Source organism: Sphaerodactylus townsendi, linkage group LG10 (genome assembly GCF_021028975.2).
Source record: "Sphaerodactylus townsendi isolate TG3544 linkage group LG10, MPM_Stown_v2.3, whole genome shotgun sequence".
Classification (NCBI taxonomy): Eukaryota; Metazoa; Chordata; class Lepidosauria; order Squamata; family Sphaerodactylidae; genus Sphaerodactylus; species Sphaerodactylus townsendi.
In genome coordinates, this window is record NC_059434.1 from 85,896,359 (window position 1) to 85,924,245 (window position 27,887).

The window sequence follows — 27,887 nt, forward strand, 5'->3', positions numbered from 1 at the left end:
CTCCTCCTCCTCTTCTTCTTCTTCTTCTTCTTCTTCTTCTTCTTCTTCTTCTTCTTCTTCTTATCAAGCAGCAAACTGGAGGAGTAAATACTAAAAGCCAAACTTGTTTCCCCCCTCCATTCCTTTTAGGTTTGGGGGTGCTCAAACGGGGTCTCATGCGCACAAGGGGACCGTGTGCACCTTTTCTGCTGGTGAACCGAGACCATGTCCGCAATTCTAAACAGATTATGGGTGATGCCAAACTGTCGTTGTTGGGGGGGGGGGGTGGCGGCAGAAAGAGCCCTTCCTTCTCTTCCCCCCCCTCCCTCCTCCAACATGTGATCTGCTTTCTCAAAAGCCAGTAGCCTCATGACGCTGTTTGGAAGAATATTAAAAGGGCTTTGCTGGATTAGAACAGTGGTCCGTCTATCACAGTGGTGGCGAACCTTTGGCACTCCAGATGTTATGGACTACAATTCCCATCAGCCCCTGCCAGCATGGCCAATTGGCCAAAGGTTCGCCGCCACCGGTCTATCACAATGGGGCTTTCCCCACTCACCTTCTGCTGCGTGCCGCTCTCGCGCCCCCTCAGCGCGCGTCATTCCTGGCCCGCTCTCTCGGGGTTCCCCACGACCCCCGCTCTGCGCGGGGTCATCAAAAGGTGCCTTTTCTTCAGCGCCAGGAATGACGCGCGCTGAGGTGGTGCAAGAGCGGCAGCGTCGGGGCGGCTGTGTGGTTGCTTCCCTTGCAAGTGGGGAGCCCCGCTGGACCCCGCGCTGCTTTCCCGGAGTAGCGCACAGCAGAAGATAAGTGGGGAAAGCCCCAATGTCAACTTCTGATCTCCCGCGGGATACATTTTGCTCTGTCTTTCCCTTCCCAACCCCCAGATGTCGGCTGGGGCTGCAGAGAGCAACAACCTCTCCCCCCACCCCTCCCTTGGGTAATGTGGAGATTAAAAGCGTCGCATTTGTCCCCACAGAGCTTGGGATTAAAACAGGACTTTTTCCCTTTGGAGCTATTATGAAGCTGTTTCACTGTGAAGCTATTTTACTGAGGGGCAGCATCAAAAACTGACTCCCAGCAGATCCCCCAGTCCATTGCAAGCCTGCTTCTGACCAACAGGCAGTCGAAAGGTGTTTGGCAGCTCTGCAATCTCAACATATCCTTGATAGCAGAGGTGGGATCCAGCAGGTTCTCACAGGTTCCCGAGAGTAGGTTACTAATTATTTGTGTGTGCCGAGAGGGGGTTACTAATTGGTGATTTTGCCACGTGATTTTTGCCTTAGTTACGCCCCTCCTCTCCGCAGTAGCGTGCAGAACTTGAAGCAGTCTAGCAGGAGGTGCACCAGCTTGCGTGTCAGCCTGCGCCTGCGTGCATTCGTTTCCCGCCCAAGGACCAGCGCAGCGGCTGTGTCCTTGCCACACCCAGGAATGCCCCGCCCCCAGAATGCCTGGCCACACCCCCGTCACGCCCTGCCCAGCCCCATTGGTGCTACGCCACAGTTTGAATCCCACCACCATGGGAACCTGTTACTAAAATTTTTGGATCCCACCACTGCTTGATAGGGTCACCATAAGGTTGCCCAGCAGAGCCGGGTCACTGCCAGGAGGACTGTGGGTAGGGATATGCAGGAGCCACGACACCGGCGGCTCCTGGTTTATATCACTTTTGGTAAAAACCACAATTTGAAGTAACATCAGTAGCTCTAGGAATATTGCCAGAACCTCTATAGTTTTCTCAGAGAGTTTCTGGTGATTCCTAGAACGACCCTATGTTTGTTTTTTCTCTCTTTCTCACAGTACTAGAACCAGGGGGCATCCATTGAAAATGCTGGGGGGAAGAATTAGGACTAATAAAAGGAAACACTTCTTCACGCAACGTGTGATTGGTGTTTGGAATAGGCTGCCACAGGAGGTGGTGATGGCCACTCACCTGGATTGCTTTAAAAGGGGCTTGGACAGATTTATGGAGGAGAAGTCGATTTATGGCTACCAATCTTGATCCTCTTTGATCTGAGATTGCAAATGCCTTAACAGTCCAGGTGCTCGGGAGCAACAGCCGCAGAAGGCCATTGCTTTCACCTCCTGCATGTGAGCTCCCAAAGGCACCTGGTGGGCCACTGCGAGTAGCAGAGAGCTGGACTAGATGGAGTCTGGTCTGATCCAGCTGGCTTGTTCTTATGTTCTTATGTTCGTTTTTATTATTTATAATTAAACTTTTAGACCGCCCTCCCCTCCCCCCAAAGGGCTGAGGGTGGTGAACAACAAAGGGGAAGACAATTCTTCAATCATAACACCTTAAAACACATTAAATGTAATTTCCTTGCTTTAGCAGACACAATGCCACAGACAGGATTGGGGGCGGGGTGGTGGTGGTGGTGGTGGTAGTTTCTTGCCTCTGATCAGAGTTCTGGCAGCCAAGAGGGATATGAGTATCCCCCACTTTGCAGCCCGGGTTCACAGCCTGATCATAAATGTTGAACAGACCACATCTGACTGGCAAACAGGTTTACAGTGACATTTGTGGCATCACTAAACCACTCTAGAGACGTAGTCACAATTCCCCAAAAGTCTAATTTGTCACAAACAGGACTGGGCAAAGTAGATTGATGGTTTCACTCGAGGTGAGGGGAAATTTAAGCGAGCCTGCCTGTAAATATTGGCTTTCCAACTGGTCCCCGAGGGCCATAAAGGGATGGGAAAGGAATAGGCTTAGTAAAGTCAAAGCAGCTGTATTTATTAAGTCTTGTCCTTGTTTGAAACATATAGCAAGACGAGAAAATTCTCCAAGACTTCCGCAGGATCTTTCGTTTCCTTTCCCAAAACAGAGAACTTTAAAAGCTTTTTTTCTTCCCTGGTGGGCTGGACCCCATGCACCTGCCCAATTAACTGCAGTATTCCCCCCCCCCTCCTGACACAAAACCCAGTGGAAATCTTGCTGCAGAGAATAGAATAGAATCATAGAGTTGGAAGAGACCCCCAAGGGCCATCAAGTCCAACCCTCTGCCATGCAGGAACACACAATCAAAGCACTCCTGACAGATGGCCATCCAGCTTCTCTTTAAAAACCTCCAAAGAAGGAGACTCCATCACTCTCCGAGGCAGCGCATTCCACTGTCAAACAGCCCTGACTGTCAGGAAGTTTTTCCTGATGTTTAGGTGGAATCTCTTTTCCTTCACCTTGAACCCATCACTCCTGGTCCTAGTCTCTGGAGCAGCAGGAAACAAGCTTGCTCCCTCACCAACATGACATCCCTTCAGATATCTAAACATGGCTATCATGTCCCCCCTTAACCTTCTCTTCCCCAAACTAAACATCCCCAGCTCCCTAAGTCTCTCATCGTAGGATATGGAATCCAGACCTTTGACCATTTTATTTATTTTATTTTATTTTATTTATTATTTTATTTACCTGAGGGCTTTTATACGCCCCATCCCGAGAAGAATCCGGGGAAGTTATTACAACTTACTATGGAAATAACAATATAAGGCAATTAAAACATTTAAAAGCAGCGATACAACCGTAAAAATTAATTCGAATAATTATACAATAGATCTCAGGAGAATGAAAATGTGAGTGGCGTCCAGCATTCTAGTTTTAAAATCCCCCCCCCCCAGAAGGGAGGAATGGTGAGTCTCATCAGATGACAAATGGCCCAGATGTCAAGGGCCAAAGGAGAGAGGGCACCATCAGCTGCCCGTTCCTTCCCAAAAGGCCAGCGGAACGAACTCTCGATCTTGCACGAGGCCCAGCCTGCCGGAACTTCAAGCCAAGAGTCCTGCAGGGCCTGGACAGCTGGAGGACTTACTGGAGAGCATTCCACCAGGACTGGGGCAAGGGCCGTAAAGGCCACAGCTGGCGTGGAGGCCAAAGCCGCTATCGCCCGAGGGGCGGCCAGGGACCACTAAGTAGATTGAGCCTCAACTTGATCGAGAAGAGGCCGTGCAGAGGACTATATGGGGTGATCTTTGGTCTCCGAGAATCTCACGAGGTCCCGAGGAGCCGCGTAAGGCCTTTTAGTAAAAGAACCAACTGCTGTAGTTCTTTGGAGCAGGTTTCCAGGATCTGACATACAGTGTCCAAATCTTTCACAAGACCTGTCTCAGCAGCACAGTTATGTGGAATGCTTAGTAGGAGGAAAGATTTTGGTGGAACTGTGTGCTGAAGATTGTCCATCTTTGCTCTCCGTGTCTCAACAGAGGGACAGGCATTCCGTCCCTGGGGCCACTGCTCACAGCTCCTACTCCGCTTCCAACCAGAGGTCATCTTCCAGTACTGGGTAAGAAATGTCCTTATGAGTTTTTTTTACTCACACATCCTTCTTTATTGTTAAATTTCAGGAGAACAACTCTAGTGCACTTGGAAGGGGAGAACCAAGCAGTATTGAATGTCTTGTCGAAGGCTTTCACGGCCGGAATCACTTGGGTGCTGTGTGGTTTCCGGGCTGAGGATCTTCAGATCCTCTGAAGGTGCCGGCCACAGATGCAGGCGAAACGTCAGGAGAGAATGCTGCTAGAACACGGCCAGACAGCCCGGAAACCACACAGCACCAAAGCAGTATTGGCTCATTGGAACCCATCATTTTATTTTACATATGTTTAATTAATTAATTAATTTGATAGACCACCCGTCCCCGGAAAGCTCTGGGCAGTGTGCAATAGTTAAAACGCGATAAAACACACTAAATCCAAAACAGTAATAAGTTAAAACAATATAATTACAGTTACATGACCTCTGCAACAAGAAGGTCACTAGTTCTGCTGCCTGGGGAAATCCATTTGCCAATTTAGAAATACGCCAGTTTAGCCGTCCAAAATAACAAAAGCTCAAAGAAACACTGGCAATAAACAAGCGAGAGGGAACAGAGGGCCTTTCCCCACTTACCTTAAGCCCCACGCTACTTGAGGAGAGCAGCGCGGGGTCCCCTGGCACTCCCCACGAGAGGGGCGGCGACAGCACAGCCGCCCCGACGCTGCCGCTGTTGCGCCCCCTCAGCGCACAGCATCCCTCTGGCAGTACATGCTTGCAAAGCGCCTTTGATGATCGATAAATTGGGGTGGTAGGGGCGGCCAGAAGCATGCCAGGGATGCTGTCGGCGCTGAGAGCAGCCTTGGCGGCAACATAAAGGGAAGGGATCATGGTGAGTGGGGAAACGCCCAGAGAGTGAGCTCAAAAAATGGCACTGAGGGAGAAGTTAGGGGCGTGGAAAATGTTTTAAAGAGACTGTCGGTACTGTCCCAACACTATGGACTCAATTCCTCATATCCTGCTTTACTGTTTGAGGTATAATGATATTAGAACCGGCCTGAAAGCTTTATTACCTTCAAAATTTATGTTTTTCTCAGACAAACTAAAAATGTCTAAGCTATTGAACAGCTCTAATGTAGAAATTTCGGAAGCAGTTGCTACATTTTTAATCCGTGTTTCACATGATGTGTAACAATGATCCTGTTATTGTACCTGGAATGTTCGGTACTTCCAGTTTGGTACTTCCAGTATGAACTAAATACTTACCAGAATTAATACGGATGACCCTGAATCTATTTGTTATAATTGTTAAAAAATAAGTTGAACTTACCTGTTGGATGTAGTCGACAAGAAATGATTGTATTTATAACTAATGAAATATAAAAAATATGAACAATGATAAATATAAACTCATGTATATAGATATATGTATTTGAAATATTAGTTATAGCCAGAGTGCAACAGTAGTGGTAGTTCTATCATTATAATATTTACTGTTGCACCCCCTTTTCTTATGTGACTTCCAGTTTTATGCCTAATAAAGGTTTTTGGATTGGATTGGACTGCATAGGAGCAAAGCATTTGAAAACGTGTCAGCCTAAGGGATCGTTTTTAAGGGCTATTCACTGAAAACATTTTGAGGCTGGAAAGAAAACATTTTCAGAACCAAATGGGGAGAAAGCAATGCGGAACTCCATGGGGGAAACGTTTTACTTCCTGCCTCAAGACATTTTGAAAGGTTTGTGCAGAAAGGGCTAAGAATCGGTGTAGAGTTTGTTTGTTTCATTTGAGATTCCCTCAACGATTCTTCCTTCCTAACCAGTGTTTTAATTCCTGGTTTTATTTTCTGTATGTATTTTAACCCTTTAAAAATTGTTCCGATGATGTGCATTGAGCAGGTTGATTTTAACGTTTTCAAAATCTGATTTTATCCTGGATGTTTTGAATTGTTAGCCACCTTGATTACCCTTGTTGGGCAGAGAGTTGGAATGTGGATGTTGCAATAATCTATACATATAATTCAGCAGTGTGTTCTTGGCAATGCACCAGAAAAAGCAAAGGTTTCTGGAAAATGTAGTCCTCGGCCATATACAATCTACTAACATCTTTATGTGAAACAGAGTAGAGTAAATCAATAAACTTGCTTCAAAGAGGGAGACTGAACTGTGTGCGTTCTCCAGCCCGGTGGGGTCAGTGTAGATGCTCTCCTTCTGACTCTTCGCTCCTTTGCACCCAGGGCTTCCAGCCGTGCCAAAGCCGTTTCTCAAAGCTCAGGATGCTATGACAGCGACAGCCCCGAATTCTACCAGGGGGGCGAGAATGCCGACGGCAACCAGTACCAGAACCGAGACTCCGACGGCGGGTTCGACAAGTCTTCGGGAATCCGTGGTGCGGGTCTGCGCCGGCAGGCGATCCAAAACTGGCACCGTAGGCCGTACCGCAACAGCACGGAGGGGGAAGAAGGAGACGTCTCTGATGTGGGGTCCAGGACCACCGAGTCGGAGGCAGAGGTGTGGGAGACGGAGCCGAGGGTTCCGCCTGAGATTCAACCAGTGAACTTGACCAGACCTGGAAACAGCTCAAAGTTACCAGGTGAGTCTCTTCCCTGGAGATCTCCCAAGGGATCTTCAGACCGCAGGGATCAGATCCCCTGAAGAGACCGGCTGCTTTGGAAGGTGGACTCTATAGCAATATGCCCTACATGGGCGATTCCCCACTGGCAGAGTCAACCTAGGTTCGTCCCAGCAACTCCCCACTGCCGCTGAGTTCCAGTTTCTAATTTCTAATTCCAGTTCTGAGGTACAGCTTTTTCCCCGAACCAAGGTCGAACTCAGTTGGAAGCTAGACAGTGGGGAATCGTCCCTCGAGGTCCTTCTCCGCCCCAGACCTCAACCTTCCCAGACTCCCTTGTTTTCCTTGGATTTTTTTTTTTAATTTTAAAAATTATTCTTAACCAATCTGTGCCAAAGTTTCCGGCAGCCCAGTCCCGTGTGCGTTTACGTCGGCTCGAGTTGCGGGGAGAGGGGTTCTGGGGGCTCTTCCGACTTCTAAAGATGTCTGTGTGTGTAACCTGAGAAGCAGCGGACATCATGACTGGCCATTTGTGTCTTGCTCCTTCCTCTTCCCAGCCCGGTCTGACAGCGGAGGCGGGAAGGCCGTCCGACCGGAGAGAGGCAGCCCGGCCCGCTCCAACGAAGTCATCCGCCCCGAGATCCTCAAGATGCGAGCCGCCCTCTTTTGCATCTTCACGTACCTCGACACCAAGACTTTGCTCAGGGCCGCCGAGGTTTGCAAAGACTGGAAATTTGTGGCCCGGCATCCGGCCGTCTGGACCCGAGTGCTGCTAGAGAACGCCAGGGTGTCCTCGAAGGTATCTCAAGCGGGCATGCGCCCAGGAACACCAGAGTCGTCATCATCATCATCGACCTTTTATTGCCATGAGTTTAAAATACAACAGAGAGGTTGAGGAGAATCACGTTAAAATGAGTAAATACAATAAGTAAAAGACATTTCCGGCAGTTAAAACAATCAATCAATAAATAAACAAGCTAAAATCTGTGGCGAATCCGCTGTGCCAGCGCCAGGAATGTGGCAACGTCTAGGGATCTCTGAGGAGACCGGTCACAAAGCAGATAGAAAGATTTGACCTTGTCTGATGAGTAGGCCTAGTTCTCAGCGTATGGGTCTATATATTGTCTTCTAGATGAAGCACATAGTTCGCAATCTAGGAGGATGTGCTCGATTGTTTCGATGGCTTTTTGTGAGCAGGGACACGTTCTTTGTTGGTATGGGATCTGGAGAAATCTGCCGCTCAGGACTGCTGAGGGTAGGGCGTTCAGTCCGGAGCTAGCATTAAGATGCGATCAAGAATACGGTGAAGATATGTTGTAGAAATACCTTGGTAGCCCTTTACTGAAGGGGGGAAGATAGGAACCCTCTGGTAAAATGCCCTTCATGTGCTGAGTAGAAAGCAGTTGGTTTTCGGCGTCAAGTATCCTTAGCGACAGAAGTTTGACTAGTTGCGCTTCGTCCATGTTTATGAAAAAATCTAAAGCGAAGCCTAACGAATTAATTTTTTTCTTGATCAAAAGACTCCAAGTGGAGAGATAGGAATCCGAAAGCATTCGCTTTGTTAGGCTGTCCTGCTCTGATCGAAAATGGAGGCGCAGCCAGTATCGAAGCGAGGAGAGCCATATACGAAACACCAGAGTAACCGTTATCATAAAGCCTAGCAAAACTCATCATTGCGATGGGCACGGGGTTGCCAGGTAGTGGCAACTGGTCGGAGGGTTGTCAGGGGGCGCCCCACCTCAGGAGATTTTTAAAAATTAAAAATCCTTACATAGAAATCTTAAGAGTGGAATAAAATTTTTCCAGGACACTCGCTTCCCCTGATTCTCTTCCTTCGTCCAAGAGAGCCAGCGTGGTGTAGTGGTTAAGAGCAGGTGGATTCTAATCTGGAGAACCGGGTTTGATTCCCCACTCCTCCACCTGAGTGGCAGAGGCTTATCTGGTGAGCCAGATGTGTTTCCGCACTCCTACATTCCTGCTGGGTGACTTTGGGCTAGTCACAGTTCTCTCAGGACTTTTTCAGCCCCACCTACCTCACAAAGTGTGGAAGGGAAAGGAGCTTGTAAGCCCCCATGAGTCTTCTTACAGGAGAGAAAGGTGGGGTATAAATCCAACCCCCCTCCTCCTCCAATAGTGGCCATTCTGATGTTTCTAGATAGTTATGGCAATGGGCCATGAACGGCTGCAGCCATCTTGGCATCTGATACTCAGAGGGACATTACCTCTGTATACCTGGGCTCTTCACCTTTTGTGGCTGGGAGCCATTGCTATCCGTGCCCTCGCCGAACTTATCTCAAGCAGTTCTACAGCCATTTGTGTTTGTGGCCCTTGCCGCATCTTGTGGCCATGAATTCCATGGGTAGAGTAGATTCCATTTGAGCAAAGCCTTTCTCCAGTCGGCCCCAGGCCCACTAGCATTTCATCAGATACCTTCTAGCACAAAGAGAAGATGAATTCACTTCCAGAGGCTCTCATTCCCACAGGCAGAGCTTCCAAGACTCAGCACTGTTCTCTCTTTGCTCTCCCCACAGTTCCTGGTCATGCTGTCACAATGGTGCACCCAAACACACTCCCTCACCCTGCAGAACCTCAAGCCCCGCCAGAGGGGGAAGAAGGAGACGCGGGAGGACTACATGAAAAGCACACGGTGGGTGCGAGAGGGGAAGCCCCCCAGGCTGGAACTGGGAAATGGCGGCTTGTGGGTCTACTGGCAGCCTTACATTGGATGGATGGATGGATGGATGGATGGATGGATGGATGGATGGATGGATGGATGGATGGATGGATGGATGGATGGATGGATGGATGATAGATGGATGGATGATAGATGGATGGATGGATGGATGGATGGATGGATGGATGGATGATGGATGGATGGATGGATGGATGGATGGATGGATGGATGGATGGATGGATGGATGGATGGATGGATGGATGGATGGATGGATGGATGGATGGATGGATGGATGGATGGATGGATGGATGGATGGATGGATGGATTATACTTGTATACCGCCCTCCCCCGGAGGGCCCAGGGCGGTGAACAACAAGATATACAATAGAGCTCAAATAAAATCAATAATACCAAGATTAATTAAATAAATAATTATAGCTCTATACACGTATGAGCCACTTGGGATAAATGTTTGTGTATGGGGCCATTTCAGGTCAGAAAAGTGATGGCAAGGGGTGGAGCGCCCAATTCTGGGATGGGGAATCTTTGGAGATTCCTCAGCGGCCTATAAGAACATAAGAACATAAGAACTAGCCTGCTGGATCAGACCAGAATCCATCTAGTCCAGCCTTCCGCTACTCGCAGTGGCCCACCAGGTGCCTTTGGGAGCTCACATGCAGGATGTGAAAGCAATGGCCTTCTGCGGCTGCTGCTCCTGAGCACCTGGTCTGCTAAGGCATTTGCAATCTCAGATCAAGGAGGATCAAGATGGGTAGCCATAGATCGACTTCTCCTCCATAAATCTGTCCAGGCCCTTTTTTAAAGCTATCCACGTTAGTGGCCATAATGCCATAGAGTCCACCCTTCAATAGCAGCCATTTCCTTCAGAGGAACAAATCTCTATGGTGCAACCTGCAATTGGAACTGATCTCCATGCTACAAAGATCAGCCCCCCTCCCCCAAGAAAATGTTTCAGAGGGTAGATTCTGGCCCTTTCCCCACTTACCCTTGTTGGAGGGTTGCTGCGCGCAATTCCCAGCGCGCGCAATTCCCAGCGCGCCCCGTCTTCCCCACTACCCCGCACTCTGCGCAGGGTCATCAAAAGGCACCATTTGAAAAGGCGCCAGGAATTACGCGCGCTGAGGGGGCGCGAGAGAGGCAGCGTCAGGGCGCCTGCGTTCTCGCCGCCCCTGAAGTGGGGAGTGCAGCTGGACCCCGCGCTACTTTAGGAGAGTAGCGCGGGGCTTAAGGTAAGTGGGGAAAGGGCCTCTGTGCGATCACGTCCCTGCTGAGCTTTTTGCACCGTTGCTTTCTCAATACTTTAGAATATTATTGGGATATTTGTAAGCTTCTCAATGTAAACTGCAAGCAGAGAGAAGGCTGCAAGAAAATCTAGGCGGGAAGAGCAGCATTCTAAATATCAAAAAGGATATCGAAGAGATAGAAAAAGTGCAGAGAAGGGCAACGAGGATGATTGAAGGATTGGAGCACCTTCCTTATGAGGAGAGGCTGCAGCGTTTGGGACTCTTTCGTTTGGAGAGGAGACGGCTGAGGGGGATATGATTGAAGTCTATAAAATTATGCATGGGGTAGAAAATGTTGACAGAGAGAAATTTTTCTCTCTTTCTCACAATACTAGAACCAGGGGGCATCCATTGAAAATGCTGGGGGGAAGAATGAGGACTAATAAAAGGAAACACTTCTTCATGCAACGTGTGATTTGTGTTTGGAAGATGCTGCCACAGGAGGTGGTGATGGCCACTCACCTGGATAGCTTTAAAAGGGGCTTGGACAGATTTATGGAGGAGAAGTCGATCTATGGCTACCAATCTTGATCCTCCTTGATCTCAGATTTCAAATGCCTTAGCAGACCAGGTGCTCGGGAGCAGCAGCAGCAGCAGGCCATTGCTTTCACCTCCTGCATGTGAGCTCCCAAAGGCACCTGGTGGGCCACTGCGAGTAGCAGAGTGCTGGACTAGATGGACTCTGGTCTGATCCAGCAGGCTCTTTCTTATGTTCTTATGTTCTTATAAAGTGCTTTGAGGGAGGGCCTGACTCAGTTGCAGAACCTCTGCTAGGCATGCGGGAGGTCCCAAGTTCAATCCGCAGCATGTCCAGATAAGAGGAACAGGCAGTAGGTGATGTGAAAACCCTCCACCTGAGGCTCTGGAGATCTGCTGCCATCAGAGAAGGCAATCGCGGACCACGGATGTGACTTGGTAAAGGACATGTCCATGTGTGTTCATGTGTGTGAGTCCCAACTGGGGAAAGGAGGTTATTCACGAATAAATCCACCCCGCACAGATGTCTGGGGCCAAGAAAGAGCAGGGAAACGAACCACATAGTTGCTGATGTGAAGTCGCTCCAGGGGTCTAAATCGGATGTGAGGTTGCCGTGCAGGTGCGTGTCGCTGTCTGAATTCCACCTGCCATTTGCTTCTTCTCCCCAGGGGCTGCCTGGAAGCAGGTCTGGAGTCCTTGTTAAAGGCCACGGGTAGTAACCTCTTGATCCTCCGCATTTCTCACTGCCCCAACATCTTGACCGATCGCTCCCTCTGGCTCGCCAGCTGCTACTGCCGGGCGCTTCAAGCCGTCACCTACCGGTAAGTCGGCAGATGGGACTTCGGCCAGGGTGCAGGTTTGACCTTCAGAACAAAGTTCGCAGCGTTAAGTTGGGGAACCTGGGGCAAGGCAGCGCAGAGTGGCAAAAATCAATTGAATGGAAGCAGTTCCGGGAAGTATTTTGGACAGCCATCTGTTTTTGTGGGTACTGGGAAGACGCTAACTGGGGAGACCCAGATTTACATCCTTGAAGTCGTAACGGGCGACGCAATGAAGAGACGAGATGCAGCGATATCATCTGGTGGAGAGAAGCCAGTGGTGATATAGCGTGATCCGTGGATCTGGCTACTCTGCCGAACTGGGGTCCCTGGCACCTTTTATTAGGGTTTTAGGGAAGGCGGGAGAGCGGGAGAATGTTGCACAATACATGACTCATAGGGGCTGCGTACATGTGGGAGGAAACGTTCCTGTGTGGGCCTAATCCATACCTGGGGGTATGCACCTTTTGTCCCTTTGTCCAGGACATCTTGTGACCCGTGAGTCACGGGGGTCTTGTGACCGGTGAGTCTGCTTGCCCAGAGGGCAACAGATGGCGCAGGCATCCCTGTGCACTGTCTGAGACTCTGCTGGGTTCGCTGGCTCACCCCAACACATCCTCTGTCACCCACAAGGCCGACCTGGGGCGCATCTTCATCTCTGCCTATCTAACGTCATGGGGTTGTTGTGAGAATAAAATAGAGGAGTGGAAAACCATATACATCCCCGTCAGTTTCTTGGGGGAAGGCTGGGCAGGGGCGTATCTCCCAGGGGGATATAGGGTGTCCAATGCCTGGATTCGGATACACCAGACCACTAGAAACAATCCTTGGCAGTGCACCCAAGTGTCTGGGTCCACACACTGTGTAGTGCAGCATTAAAAAGATAGTGGAGGTGTAAGCAAATGACCGTTGTCTCCCCCTAGTCTGGGGCAGAGATGGAGGAGGAGGGGAGAAAGTTTTTGATGAGCCCCCACGCTCTGCTGACATCCGGGCTGCGGCTTTATCCTTGGCAGGGTTGCCACGGCAAAGCGGTTTAGCCGACGACTGGGGAGGCGCAGCATTGTCTCCGTGTCAGGACTGCCCTGAGAAAGCCTGTAATTAGCTCAGCCTGAATCGGTGGGAGAGGCGGTTTTCAATGAAGAGGCTGGCTTGCGGGAAGAGACATCTGGGGACCAGCAAGAAGCTGTGGTGGCGAGGCGAGGTGGGGAGCTCTTTTCAGAACACAACGCAGGGGGAGAAACGGCTCTAGAACTCTGGCTAGGCTCTGGTTATAAGACGCAAGACAGCAAGTAAAGGAGCTGATTTTAAGGAACGAAAAATCCCTCTGTGTCAGGTCTATGATTCATTCAATGACAGACTCTGGATTTCATCAATCAGAAGCCTTTTGGGGAGCCAACATTGAACCCCTGGCTTTTGCAAAACCAGTTCCGGCCCACTCCCCAAATGCCCATCGCTTTATTGCCTCTCTTGTCCACTCCCTCCCCTCAAAGGTGTAGCCCCCATCTCCTATTAGCTCCCATTGGAAACAATGGGGGATGGGGACACTCCCTATGGGAGTCCATAATGTTGGACTCCCTAAACCAAACCTCACCAAACATGGGTGATATCATCAGGATAGTCTCCTGAAAAATCCCTGAAATTTTGGTGCTGCTAGCCTAAAAACTGCGCCCCCTGCAGGCCAAAAACAGAAAAAACACAGAAAAATCCAAAAAAAATCCCACCTGTATTTTTGGCGCCCCCCACAAGGTGGGGCCCTGGGCAACTGCCCACTTTGCCCAATGGGAGGAACGCCTCTGCACGGTGGGATTCAGCCGGTTCAGTGAACTAAGGAAAAAATTAGCTACCAGTTCGGCCAAACCGGTGCGAACCGGCTGAATCCCACCACTGCATCTGGCCCATGAAAGGGGGTCCCATTGAGCAAGTGATATAGTACAACGGTTGATTGGATGGGCAGCAGTCTCTTGTTGGATGGCGCAGCATAGATCTTGGGAGGGGCTGACTTTATGGGGAGGCCGGTTCTCTCCCAGACCTCCCTTGCAGGGCTTGGGGAAACCTCTTGCCAGAGGCCCCCGAGCGTTGCTTCGATTCTGAGGAGGTGATGGGCCGAGTCAACATAAGCCATCTTTGCAGATCTCTCCATCCGCTTGGAATATTCAGTCTCACCTGAGCACTTTAGTAGCTCCTGAACCCATCACCGTGACTCAGGCGCTTTAATTAAGGCCGAGCCAATCCGGTCTGGGAGCCTTCGCTGGCAGCTTTCTCTGAGATGGATGAGCGTTCCAGATAATACAATTCTGGCTTATTTTAGGCTCCTCTGAAGCGCAGAATTGGGTCATTCCAAATTGGGAGGGAGGGGAGCAGGAACTTTCTTCCGAGGCTCCCGATCGTTCTTATTTTGGTCATTTTAGCCTCCCTTCTTCGCAGAAACATGCTCATCCTCTGGGGTTACCAACCTGCAGCTGGGGCTTCTTTGTTCTCTTTTTCCTGGTTTTATTGTTAGCTAGTATGGTGTGGTGACAAGAGCGGGGTGGATAAGATTTAGCCGGTCATCGTGAGTGATCTTTGTTCAGTCGTTCTCTCTTAGCTTAACCTTCTCAACCAAGTTGTTGTAAGGATAAAACCAAGGAGAGAATAATCTCTGGCTCCTCAGAGGAAGGGTGACATTAAAGTGTTCCAAATAGAAATAGTCTTTTTCTTTTTTATTAGTGTATAGATTTAGCTCACGAAAGACCCAAGGAAAAACAAAATACATTTTCCATAAAGAGTCCCAAGTCCTTTAGATAGATAGATAGATAGATAGATAGATAGATAGATAGATAGATAGATAGATAGATAGATAGATAGATAGATAGATAGATAGAGAGAGAGAGAGAGAGAGAGAGAGAGATGGATCGATGGATCGATCGCACAATTGGACACACAGGTTGTTACTTACAGAACTCACTGACACAGGAATTCATGATTAGCACTGGTTTAGGGGGCTTCACAAGGGGATTAGAAGCACAAAATGCAGTAAAGGGGTATAGAGAGAGCCAGCGTGGTGTCGTGGTTAAGAGCAGGTGCACTCTAATCTGGAGAATTGGGTTTGATTCCCCACTCTGCCACTTGAGCTGTGGAGGCTTATCTGGGGAATTCAGATTAGCTTGTGCACTCCCACACATGCCAGCTGGGTGACCTTGGGCTAGTCACAGCTTCTTGGAGCTCTCTCAGCCCCACCTACCTCACAGGATGTTGGAATGGATTATTGTTTTGTACAGATCTGGAACTGAAATGACTTTCATGTTAAAGGTCTAGAATAGATGGCAGGGGTAGCCGGTGAGGCAGAGGTGGGATCCAGCAGGTTCTCACAGGTTCCCAAGAGTAGGTTGCTAATTATTTGTGGGTGCCGAGAGGGGGTTACTAATTGGTGATTTTGCCATGTGATTTTTGCCTTAGTTACGCCCCTCCTCTCAGCAGTAGCGCACAGAACTTGAAGCAGTCTAGCAGGAAGTGCCCCGGCGTGCGTGGCAGCTTGCGCCTGTGCATTCGTTTCCCGCCCAAGGACCGGCGCAGCGGCTGCATCCTTTCCACAGCCCCGCCCAGGAATGCCACGCCCCCGGAATGCCCGGCCACGCCCCCGTCGTGCCCTGCCCAGCCCCATTGGCGCTACGCCACAGTTTGAATCCCACCACCATGGGAACCTGTTACTAAAATTTTTGGATCCCACCACTGGGTGTAGCGGTTAAGAGCCGGTGCACTCTAATCTGGAGAATTGGGTTTGATTCCCCACTCTGCCACTTGAGCTGTGGAGGCTTATCTGGGGAATTCAGATTAGCTTGTGCACTCCAACACATGCCAGCTGGGTGGCCTTGGGTTAGTCACAGTTCTTTGGAGCTCTCTCAGCCCCACCTACCTCACAGGATGTTGGAATGGAATATTGTTTTGTACAGATCTGGAACTGAAATGACTTTCATGTTAAAGGTCTGGAATAGATGGCAGGGGTAGCCGATGAGGTATTTCTTTTCAGCTGGGAAGAGTTCTAACTGAGACCAAAGAGGGTGAAGAGACTGTTTGTCAGTCACCTGCCCACAGAAAGGGGGGAAATTATTTATTGTGCATTTGCATTTAGATGCTTTTTTAACCCACTTTTCTCCACGCAGTGTAAACCGAGAGCAGCTTGGTGGTCACGGAAAGTGCCTCCAAGTGGTTTATGGTGACCTCGTAGGGTTTTCAAAGCAAAAGACAGCCTAAAGGTGGTTTGCCTTTGCCATTGCCTGCCTCTGCATAGCAACCCTTTACTTCCTCTCATCCAGGTACTAAATAGGTCCAGCACTGCTTAACTTCCAAGATATGACAAGATGCGAGCTATCTAGGTCCATGCCAAAGCAGCTTACGGTATCAAAAAAGAGCAGGAAAGAGCCTAATCCTAGAAGAAATGTAAATGTATATCACTAAACTACCTGTTGTCTACAATCTACTCCACAGTGGAAAGGCGGAGCTCTCCCCTTGATGGAGACAAGCGTCTCCTGTCAAACAGGCAGGTGCTTACGGTCTTCCATCCTCCTCTGCTTTTTTGTTAATAGGAGTTCTACAGATCCCGTTGGCCATGAGGTCATCTGGGCGTTGGGGGCCGGCTGCCGAGACATAATCTCTTTACAGGTGGCACCGCTTCATCCTTGGTAAGACAAGTACCTGTGCGTTCCCATTGTGGGGGTATTTTTTTTAAAAAAATGCATATTATAAAAGGCAATAGCAAAATGCATGGTTGGAGTGGACATGAAAGCCAGAATAGTGTAGTGATGAGAGCAGGGGACTCCAACCTATGGTCCTCCAGATGTTCATGGACTACAATTCCCATCAGCGCTGCCAGTTGCCCGTGCTGACAGGGGCTGATGGGAGTCGTAGTCCATGAACATCTGGAGGGCCATAGGTTGAAGACCCTGGATTAGAGTGTCAGACGAAGATATGAGAGTACTAGGTTCGAATCCCCACAGCTTGCTGGTCAACTTGACTCCATCAAGTCCATTTTCAGGACCAAACTGAATGAAGCGATGTTCACAGATGGGCCCGGAGTGATGTGTTGCCATGTTGTAGCCTTGGTTTCCCACTAAAAACTCCTTTTGACAGAACTGTAGGTACCAGATTCTGCCCTGGACTATTGTGGCACAGTGGGAGAAGGAACTCCTGCCTTCATCCTTATGCTTTTTACTTGATCCAAGATGGTGATGGGGCACACCCAACCAGAATTGGGCAACCGCAGCACAGTTGAACAGAATTCCTGATGGGAGCCCCCTGCTATGAAACATAGCCCATCTGGACTTGGGGTGCCTTCTCGTCTAATTTGACCTTCAAAATAAGATAACTCACAGGGTTGTTGTTAGGATAACAGAGGATAAAAGAATGATGTAAATCTCCTAGGATCCCCATAGGACAGAAAGGTGGGGTGTTAGTGTTGTTGTTGATGATGAAGATGTGGCATTTATATGTTCTGTTATTCCAATGCATTATATACAGTTATCCCTTCCACATCTTGACTTTCCTTATCACAGATTTGACCTATCACGGAATTTGGGGGGAGTCTTGCGGAATTTGGGGGGAATGTTGCGGAAGCTGCAGACGACACACGAAGGGCAGCAGACAACGTAACTCAGAAATGCATAAAATATGTGTCTAGTATTGTATAATATCAATATATTTTGTCTTTCAATACCATAAATATACACAATTTCTTTTTTTAAGTCAAAAGAAAAAGAAAATTCAGACTTCTTTGGTACGAAAGGAAGGCCAAAACATTTTACGTGGATCTCTAGATCGTGAGGAGTTCTGTGTTCCTAACCCCAGAGATGTAGATGGGATAACTGTATATGTGTGCGTGTACTTATTTTTGTGCCCTTTTATTAAACCTTTTTATTAAACACAAACAACACAGATCTGCTTACAATAAACAAAAATCCTTCAGATTTGTATAAATATAAAAGCTTCCACTGAGAGCTCAAATGGACATGAGGAAGATCAAGCATTTCCGTCCATCTATAAAATGGCTACTGTGGCCTCCTGAAGCCTCAATTTACCTTGAGGCCATGAGGGGAAAGGAGATGGAGTTTAACCCTTCAAACTCCTCTTGGTTTTGCTGATCAAAACTGAGGTTTCGCCTTTGCTATTAACAATTGGAAAGTGTTTAATCTGTTTCCTTTAAACTGTTAATAGCAGAGCGAGGGGGGGGGGGCGATTTTGATGACTGAAAATGCAACAGGCTGAAGAGTTAACCCTGTCCTCTCTTCTCACATGCCTCCAAGGCAGACCTGGGCATTATACGGCCCGCGGGCCACATTCCGCCCGCCGGATGACCCTGACTGGCCCCCCTGCCTTGTTGGGGAGCGAGGCATCTTTGAAAGCCCTGCAGAAGCTGGTTGCCTTGGCTGCCTGCTTCTGCGGGACTTTCAAAAGCGCCTCGCCCCCCTGCCTTGCTGGGGAACGAGGCGCCTTTGAAAGCCCCGCAGAAGCCGGTTGCCTTGGCTGCCGGCTTCTGCGGGGCATTCAAAAGCACCAGTTGATGAAAAAGTGGGTCAAGGGACTTAAGTCTCCCCACTTGCTTGATTGTCACAGTGGACAACTATGCAGGTAGGTTAAGCCTGTGATTCTTTGTGCCAAATAGTGTTGTATGCAGAACTGTTGCCACTGATTCCAAGTTGATCTGTGCACCTGTCTGTCACTTATCAGCCCCTATGATGCAGAATTGAGTTCAGCCTTTTGGCCCAGCCCTCCACAATATTTTCTGTTTCTTATGCGGCCCCATGGAAAAAAATAATTGCCCACCCCTGCTCCAAGCTCAAGCGAAGCTGCACAAGATTGCAGTTTACAGTTCAGTAGTTGCTGAGCCCTCAGTCAGAGCCTAACCAGGCTAATTTTTAATGAAAACAAAAATACATGGAGCTGTGTTGATGAAGGAATCCACTGGCAGCTGTGTTTTTTTCCAGGCTGTTTGGTTGTAGTCTGGAGCAAAACTACTAGACTACAGGCACACAGCCCAGAAAACCCACAATAGGCTATACACGGAGCTCCCTGTGATGTTTGGGCTGGAACCTATGAGCTGGATTGCCGAGATGTCTGCTATGAAGACATTATCTGTGGATCGCGTTAGATTTGCGATCCAGCAGAGCAAAGAAACAGAGTCCATTTACCGAAGAAAATTCCAAGGGAGAAATAGTTTGGCAGCATAGAAATACCCAGATGCAATTTGAAAAATAAGCTTGTATCATTTTCTGCCTTTCCCCCCCAACGAAGTGCAAAGAAATTATCCTCCGGAAAAGCCCTTTGCTGCCGTTTGTTCCGCAGAAAACATAACAGAAGTTAAATTACATCTATTTTCCCAGTTCTAATCAAGCTGCCCAGAAAACTCCCACAAGCCAAAGGAGGTGACACATTCCCTTCCTAATTTGCCTCTGTTAATGATATGTAAATTGGGATGCTTTGATCAGCTTCTTCTGTGCTTTAAAAAAATATATTTTCCAGCCAGCAACCAACACGATTTAGCAACCGCTGCCTGCAGATGATTGGACGGTGTTGGCCGCATTTGAGGGCGCTGGGTGTCGGTGGGGCAGGCTGTGGTGTTCAGGGGTTAGCTTCATTAGGTAAGTCTGGGTTTTTCCCCTGTCTGGGAAATGGGTTTCTATGGAACTAAAAAAAAAGAGAGAGGGTGTGATCGGCTAATATTTGCATGTTGGGAATGGGAAGGGGTGTCGCCCTGTGGATGAAGCCAAGGAAAAAATCTTCCTTTCTCATGCATCACACATTTGCACGCTATGAGGAAGAAGGCATGCGCAGTGCACCTGAGATGTGAATATCTCTCTACTGGTAGACCTATGTGTAACCTCTATCTGTGGGTTCTGTGGGGCAGAACTTGGAATGAGTTTGCAACAACAAATTTTAAAAACAAAATGGTTTACTTTCTTAACATATAACATATAACACCAACATTTAACATCACACTTCAAGGTCCTGTTCAGGTTGCATTTTCCCCCCCCCCCCCCCCACCCCCCCCCCCCCCCACCCCCCCCCCCCCCCCCCCCCCCCCCCCCCCCCCCCCCCCCCCCCCCCCCCCCCCCCCCCCCCCCCCCCCCCCCCCCCGCCCCCCCCACCCCCCACCCCCCCCCCCCCCCCCCCCCCCGCCCCCCCACCCCCCCCCCCCCCCCCCCCCCCCCCCCCCCACCCCCCCCCCCCCCCACCCCCCCCCCCCCCCACCCCCCCCCCCCCCCACCCCCCCCCCCCCCCACCCCCCCCCCCCCCCACCCCCCCCCCCCCCCACCCCCCCCCCCCCCCCCCCCCCCCCCCCCCCAACCCCCCCCCCCCCAACCCCCCCCCCCCCCCACCCCCCCCCCCCCCCACCCCCCCCCCCCCCAGCCACCCCCCCCCCCCCCCAAAGGGCCGCGAGTTTGACACCTATGGCTTAGGTCTTCAATGGACAGCAACGAAGTTCTCATCTGCTAAGATGGCCTTTTAGCACAGGTTGCTCCTTTTTATTAGAGCTACCCTGAAAAGTCTCTCCGCTTTACATTTAACACAATCCATGGCATTTTTGTGCACATGTACTGTAAGACTTTCATTTGCTATTGTAGATAAATAATCCAGTGAAGCTCTGGGAACAATTCGGAGGTCAAGTACCAGTTCTTTGCCTCTCGGGGAGCTCATGAGAGCAACGTTACCTGCGATATTCTCTATGTCTTTTTTGTGAAGAAAGAGGTCCGTTCTCTTAAATGTTGCTTTATTTTTATCCTTTACAGGTTGGGCTTGAGAAAGGTTTTCCAAAATAATAACCTATCCAGAGTTTATATTGTCCTACATATAGTTTTATAAAGCACATTACAGTTCTCAGTGGTATATTTCATTTCGTATGGTAAACACCTAATGTATGATTTTGTCAAGCATATCTATGTGTAAGGTATTGGTTCTTTATGGATTGTTGTGATGCCCAGTGAATGTAAGCAGTGGCGTAGTGGCTAAGAGCAGTGGCTAAGAGCAGGTGCACTCTGATCTGGAGGAACCGGGTTTGATTCCCAGCTCTGCCGCCTGAGCTGTGGAGGCTTATCTGGGGAATTCAGATTAGCCTGTACACTCCCACACACGCCAGCTGGGTGACCTGGGGCTAGTCACAGCACTACAGAGCTCTCTCAGCCCCACCCACCTCACAGGGTGTTTGTTGTGAGGGGGGAAGGACAAGGAGGTTGTCAGCCCCTTTGAGTCTCCTACAGGAGAGAAAGGGGGATATAAATCCAAACTCCTCCTCCTCCTCCTCCTCCTCCTCCTCTTCTTCTTCTTCTTCTTCTTCTTCTTCTTCTTCTTCTTCTTCTTCTTCTTCTTCTTCTTCTTCTTCTTCTTCTTCTTGAATTATTACCTGTAAGAAAGAACACAGAGATTATTTTATGTTATTACATATCAGAAGATAAATAAGGATTGATAGATTCTAGTAGACCTTTACACGCCTCGTGCAGAGTGGGGGTGATTAAACCTTTTACATTGATATGGTTGCTTGGAGGGAGAGCATACTTTGAATGAGCCCGCGAGCCACCTCGCTGCTGAACGCATCTCCTTCTTCCCAGCCCGGAACTGCATGCGCCTTCAGGTGCTGGAGCTGGACCACGTGACAGAGGTGAACCAAGAGGTGGCTGCTGAGGTGTGCCGGGAAGGCTTGAAAGGGCTGGAGATGCTGGTCTTGACGTTCACCCCAGTCACCCCCAAAGCCTTGCTGCATTTCAACAGTGAGTGGGAACCGGAAAGGGGTCTGAGGTTCCGAAGGGCAAGCAGTGGGGAGAATTCCCAGGTTGTGTGGGTCCCAGGGATTAAGAGGAGGAACAGAAGGGAGCAAAGATTTGTCCACTTTCTTGAAGATGAGGAAATGGGAAGCCCACCTGGGGGACTTCTCTTAAATATTGTACCCAAGACCAGAATCAGATAGGGCAGGGGGGCTGTCCAGCTCTAGCTTGGGGCGCAGCCAATAGTATAAAGCAGGGATGGCGAACCTATGGCACGGGTGCCAGAGGTGGCACTCAGAGCCCTCTCTGTGGGCACGCACAAACAGAGTTCATCATGGCGGGGGAATCGCCCGCCCCCCCCCCATCTAGGCTGCTGGGCTCAATTATTAGCATTAAACCTAAGACCTAGTTTTGGGGAAGCAGCATAGGTAACCCTGTTAAGCGCTGTTAAACCCCACTGATTTTCATGCAAAGAACTAAAACACGATCCTTTACCTGGGAGTAAGCTCAGTTGCTGGCAATGGGCTTTCTTCTGAGCAAACCCTCCTAGGGTCATGATTCACCCGTTGGAAGAGTTGCACAGTTGCTTCAAAGCAAAGCCAACAACTACCACCAAGCTTACTCCTGAGTATCGCACGCCTCAGAGCCAACCATTTTTCCAAAACTAAAACCTCAGTATTCAGGGGGAGGGCGGTATAAAAATGCAATAATAAATATAAAAATGCAATAAGAATAAATGTTGGCACTTTGCGATAAATAAGTGGGTTTTGGGTTGCAGTTTGGGCACTCGGTCTCAAAAAGGTTCGCCATCACTGGTATAAAGCTAGAGTTGGACAGCCCCTGTGCTCCGTCTGATTCTGGCCTCAGCAAGGCTTGGATAGAGCTCTAAACTGCAGACTGGAAACCTGCAGTTTGAAGCGGGACCCAAGCCTAATTAAATTAAGCCAAGATCATATGGGCTCTTGCCACTCCTAATCTCCATGTAGCCCTGCTCACCAGCGTTCAACTGAGCCCCTGCCCCAAACTTCACAGGGAGTTGGGGGGCTGCCACAGTTGCAAGGAGAGGTGTGGCCCTACAGGGCACCCCCAGGAAGTGGAACCTGGAGCTCCAGCCCCCAGTACCCCCCCTAGCTACACCTCTGCTGCTGTCTGTTGCAACTGCAAGATAAGAACATAAGAACATAAGAGCATAAGAACAAGCCAGCTGGATCAGACCAGAGTCCATCTAGTCCAGCTCTCTGCTACTCGCAGTGGCCCACCAGGTGCCTTTGGGAGCTCACATGTAGGATGTGAAAGCAATGGCCTTCTGCGGCTGTTGCTCCCGAGCACCTGGTCTGTTAAGGCATTTGCAATCTCAGATCAAAGAGGATCAAGATTGGTAGCCATAAATCGACTTCTCCTCCATAAATCTGTCCAAGCCCCTTTTAAAGCTATCCAGGTTAGTGGCCATCACCACCTCCTGTGGCAGCATATTCCAAACACCGATCACACGTTGCGTGAAGAAGTGTTTCCTTTTATTAGTCCTAATCTCGTTCTTGGTCAGTCCCTGCCAGTTCAGACCCTATGAATGAATATGCAAAGTTAAGATTATTTTTTTTGCCCCGATGTGCATCAGTTTATACTTATAAAATGAAGGAAGCCTGAGAACTTACAATCACTGAAAGTTCATCATTTCTGTTTTTGTTCTCATTCTCTCCTGCCATAATTTCACCCGAACAAAAGGAGCCTCAAAATTAAACAGGGGTCTCCTTTATCTCCCACCCTTGCAGATTAAAATTGGCCTCCACTGATTCATAACTGAAATTTTAATATGTTAATCTATTAATTGATCTCCTTTGTTGATCTGCTAATTAAAGTTGGCTGTGCCACTATTTAAATATAAATGGACAGGAAGCATCTTAAACTATTCAGCCGTTGGTGCAAACTTCGCCTCACAAAAATAGAAGGCAGCAATCATTCTCTGAGCCAGTCGCAAAACAGAAATTACTCGTTCACCTCACAGATAATTATAAGTATTCCATTTAGAAAAAATTGCATCAAATCAGGCCACAGAACAACCAGCTAATAATCCATTCCTCAATGGATTTACAAAGAAGACTTTTCCTGCAGTTTTGGGAGAGCAAGAGAGTGGTTATGAAGCTGGTGTATCACTAGTTCTGTAGTAAACACCCCCTGACATTTATGAGGACTATTAATTATGCCGATTGTTGTGGGCTTTCCAGGCTGTCTGGCCATGGTCTGGTAGATCTTGTTCCTAACGTTTTGCCTGCATCTGTGGCTGGCATTTTCAGAGGTGTTTCACAGAGAGAAGTGTGTTACACACTGTGTCCAGAAACATTGGCCCTTTCCCCACTTACCGTTTGCTGCGCACTACTCTCCCCAAATAGCGCATGGTCCAGCTCCCCACGAGTCCGGGCGGCAACAACGCAGCCGCCCCAACTCTGTGCTCTCACGTCCCCTCAGCGCGCGTCATTTCTGACGCTGAAGAAACGGCACCTTGGGAACATGACCCCGTGGCGGAAATCGCTCGCGCTGAGAGTAGCGCGTTGCAAACCGTAAGTGGGGAAAGGCCCATTAGGAACAAGATCTACTAGACCACGGCCAAACAGCCTGGAAAGCCCACAACAAGTTGAGTCCAGCCGTGAAAGCCTTTGACAATATAATTATGCTGTTTCAAAATCACAAATATAGCTACAGCATGAAATCGCTTATTCTGCAAAGCACAACTGTATTACTGCCACACCATACACTTTAGTGTTTGTAGCCAAAGGCCATTACACCATAGGACCCCCTCAATTAAAATCCATATTACTATAAGTTTTCAGAGCCCATATATATGTTGCAGGAAATAAAAAAAACAAATAATTCTATCCCACTCTAAGTTGTTGTTGTTGTTGTTATTATTATTATTATTATTATTATTATTATTATTATTATTATTATTATTATTATTATTATTATTATTATTATTATTATTTATTAAACTTGCTATACCGCCCTAACCCCGAAGGGCTCAGGGCGGTGAACAACACAAAATCATACAGAAAACATAAAAATCTTAAAACAAGTACATTCTAAAATAGGGGCCCACGAGGCCCATATACCACCCTCTTCCAAAAAATGAGGAGGGGTCCCAGTGATGTTAGGGGACCCTACTAGCAAGGGGGGGAGGGCGGGGCATTATCGGCGGCTGGGCTCTCCAAAGGCCCGGTGGAACAATTCAGTTTTACAGGCCCTGCGGAACTCTCCAAGGTCCCGCAGGGCCTGAATAGCTGATGGTAATGTGTTCCACTAGGCCAGTGCCAGAGCTGTAAAGGCCCTGGCCCGTGTGGAGGCCAGCCGCGTCATCGAGGGGCCAGGGATCTCCAGTAGATTCGCCTCTGCTGATCGCAGAGGACAAGCCGGGACATATGGGGTAATGCGGTCCCGAAGTTGCCAATGCAATTTTCTCCCTTGCCTTTTGTAGCAATGCTTTCCAATTTGGCTTGATATAGAGAGATTGATATATATGCAAGAAGACAAACACTGTATTGTCAAAGGCTTTCACAGCTGGAATCAATAGGATGTTGTGAGTTTTCCGGGTTGCATGGCCGTGTTCCAGTAGCATTTTCTCCTGACATTTCGCCTGCATCTGTGGCTGGGACATGGCCATACAACCCGGGAAATTACAACACCCTAAAGACAAACATTAGTCCCAAATTTCTGTCTCTAGTGTCATTAAACAACACAAGGGCAGTCATATGAGTTTTATTCTGGTTGGTTGGCAACGTTGTCTGTTTGCAGGGATTGCGTACGTTTTTTGCTGATCTTCACACCAAAAGCGTTTCTCTGTCCTTAAAGGTGTTTGCCGGAACCTGAAGTCCATTGTGGTACAGGTCGGGATTGCCGATTACTTTAAGGAACCAAACAGTTCCGAAGCCAAGAAGATGTTTGAGGAAATGGTTAACAAACTTCAGGTACAGGAATTGCAGCGTTTCAGCTACACAAGGCCTCCTGTGTTAGCCATTCTGCTTGAGTGTTGGCTGTACATTTCACAATGGGCATGTTTATAGGTTGTAGAGTTGGAAGAGGCTGAGAACAGGATATGTGTTGACTGTAACTTAATATGTTTAGCAGAGGACCATAAAAGAGACCAATACACAGTTGCTGGTTTTATACAAATGAGTTTACTAGCTATTAGGGTGGGTTACATGGAAGAAAACAAAGAACAGCATTCTATTCTAGCACTAACTTGGCTACATAGTTTGCACCTCGTGGTTTCACGTGGCGCCCATCTTAGCAATGCAGTCTGTTGGCTTTTGCAGTGTGCTCAAACAAAGAAACCTACTTTACTTTATAACTTTCTGTCTACGTGACTACCCTATTTCCCCGAATATAAGACATCCCCTGAAAATAAGACGTAGCAGAGGTTTTGCTGAAGTGCGAAATATAAGGCATCCCCCGAAAGTAAGACATAGCAAAGTTTTTGTTTGGAAGCGTGCCCGACGAACAGAACACCGTAAAATAAGACATCCCCTGAAAATAAGACATAGCGCATCTTTGGGAGCAAAAATTAATATAAGACACTGTCTTATTTTCGGGGAAACACGGTAGTTCCACATAGGCAATGCCGGGGCTAGCTGACCAATAGCCTCATCAATGGACTGGCCATAAAACTCTTTGACCTCAGTAGCTAATTAGCATGCACACAGTTAACCCCTTCATGTCTGAATTGTGATAGACATCTGCAAATACCAACAATATGACAGGCCCTAGGTCCCTGGAATGAAGACGTTTTCAAAACATGTCAGCCAAGGAATCGTTTTAAAAGAGCAATCGTTTAAAACGTTTTGAGACTGCAAATGAAACGTCTGGTGGTAAAAACAATGTGGAACTTTATGGAAGAAATGTTTTATTTCCAGCCTCAAAATGTTTTAAAAGGTTTGTGCGGAAAGGGCCAGTTCTATGTAGAAATACCATTTGACAGCACCCAAACGTGAAATGCATTACAAAGTCAGGGAAAAATATAACCCCGCTCACAGGCTTTCTGGAACGAGCAGATGTTTTCAAAAGCCTCCAAGTGGCCTGTAACATAGGGATAGATAGAATTTGGGAAAGGGAGTTCCATGGTTCTAACCTGCTCAGGTTGGGTTCCTGACAACCAGGTGGGCCCTAGAAATCTCCTGGAATTACAGCTGATCTCCAGACCACAAAAATCAGTTCTCTTGCAGAAAATGGCTGGCCTGAAGGGTGGACTCCAGGGCATTACAACCAGTGGCGTAGCTTCCATGGGATGGGGTGGGGATAGGCGCCCTGGGTGGCTGCCGTTGGGGTCACGTGAGGGCAGAATATCGCCCCATGCCCCTCCTCCTTCCCCCCTCACCCTGCCCCGCCAGGCCCAACAGAGGTTGCTGCTGGCCCCGCCCCACCAGGCCCCGCCCCCAGCTAAGGTAAGTGGGGCACAGTGGCCCATGGGGGGGGTGGGAAACTCGGAGTCTGCCCCAGACTCCATTTTTCCTAGCTATGCCCCCGATTGCACCCCAATGAAGTCCCTTCTCTCCCGAAATCTGGTCCTCCCCAGATTCCATCCCAAAACCTCCAAGAATGTCCCAGCTTGGAGCTGGCCGGCCAAGGGCAGAAGTCCCTGCACTGACTCCTTTCTCTTCCCGTGCTCTCTTTCAGGCCCTGAAGAAGAGGCCAGGCTTTTCAAAGATCCTACACGTTAAGGTGGAAGCGGGCTGCTAACCTTCACAAGAAAGAAAAAAACCCACACTCCCAAGCGCAACGTCTACTCTTCTGTCGGTTTGTTGCTAGAGACCATTCTGAAGCTAACACCAGCTTCCCGCACACCTCCGTTCTGGACCGGCGTATCAGAACACAGCCAGGAAGGCACGCAAAATTTGGGAGCAGGCCTTTGGATCCGGAAGCGACGCTCTCCTTTTCCATGCAGGAGGGCAGGATGTATGGTGGAGATGATGGTGCTATCACAACAACAAGCGGGATTTCTTGCCAGAGGGGGCGCTGTTCGCCCTCTCCCTTTCCCCCTTACCTGTCATGTCTTACGGAAGCAATGAGGGAACTCAAACCCCATGCTCTCGGGATGACTGG

General features: G+C 48.9%; 1 protein-coding gene across 1 annotated transcript in view; it reads left to right on the forward strand.

The window, feature by feature from the left end:
* The window catches only part of FBXO41 (F-box protein 41), a 78,678-nt gene extending 51,141 nt beyond the window's left edge, over positions 1-27,537 (forward strand). The window contains exons 4-13 of the mRNA XM_048509705.1: positions 4,180-4,259; positions 6,465-6,820; positions 7,357-7,598; positions 9,331-9,446; positions 11,923-12,075; positions 16,635-16,730; positions 19,564-19,682; positions 21,648-21,806; positions 25,641-25,756; positions 27,462-27,537. Of these exons, the coding sequence (XP_048365662.1) occupies positions 4,180-4,259; positions 6,465-6,820; positions 7,357-7,598; positions 9,331-9,446; positions 11,923-12,075; positions 16,635-16,730; positions 19,564-19,682; positions 21,648-21,806; positions 25,641-25,756; positions 27,462-27,524 (1,500 nt within the window). The 3' untranslated portion in view covers positions 27,525-27,537. The remainder of the gene's footprint in view (positions 1-4,179; positions 4,260-6,464; positions 6,821-7,356; positions 7,599-9,330; positions 9,447-11,922; positions 12,076-16,634; positions 16,731-19,563; positions 19,683-21,647; positions 21,807-25,640; positions 25,757-27,461) is intronic.
* Positions 27,538-27,887: the final 350 nt, after the last annotated feature.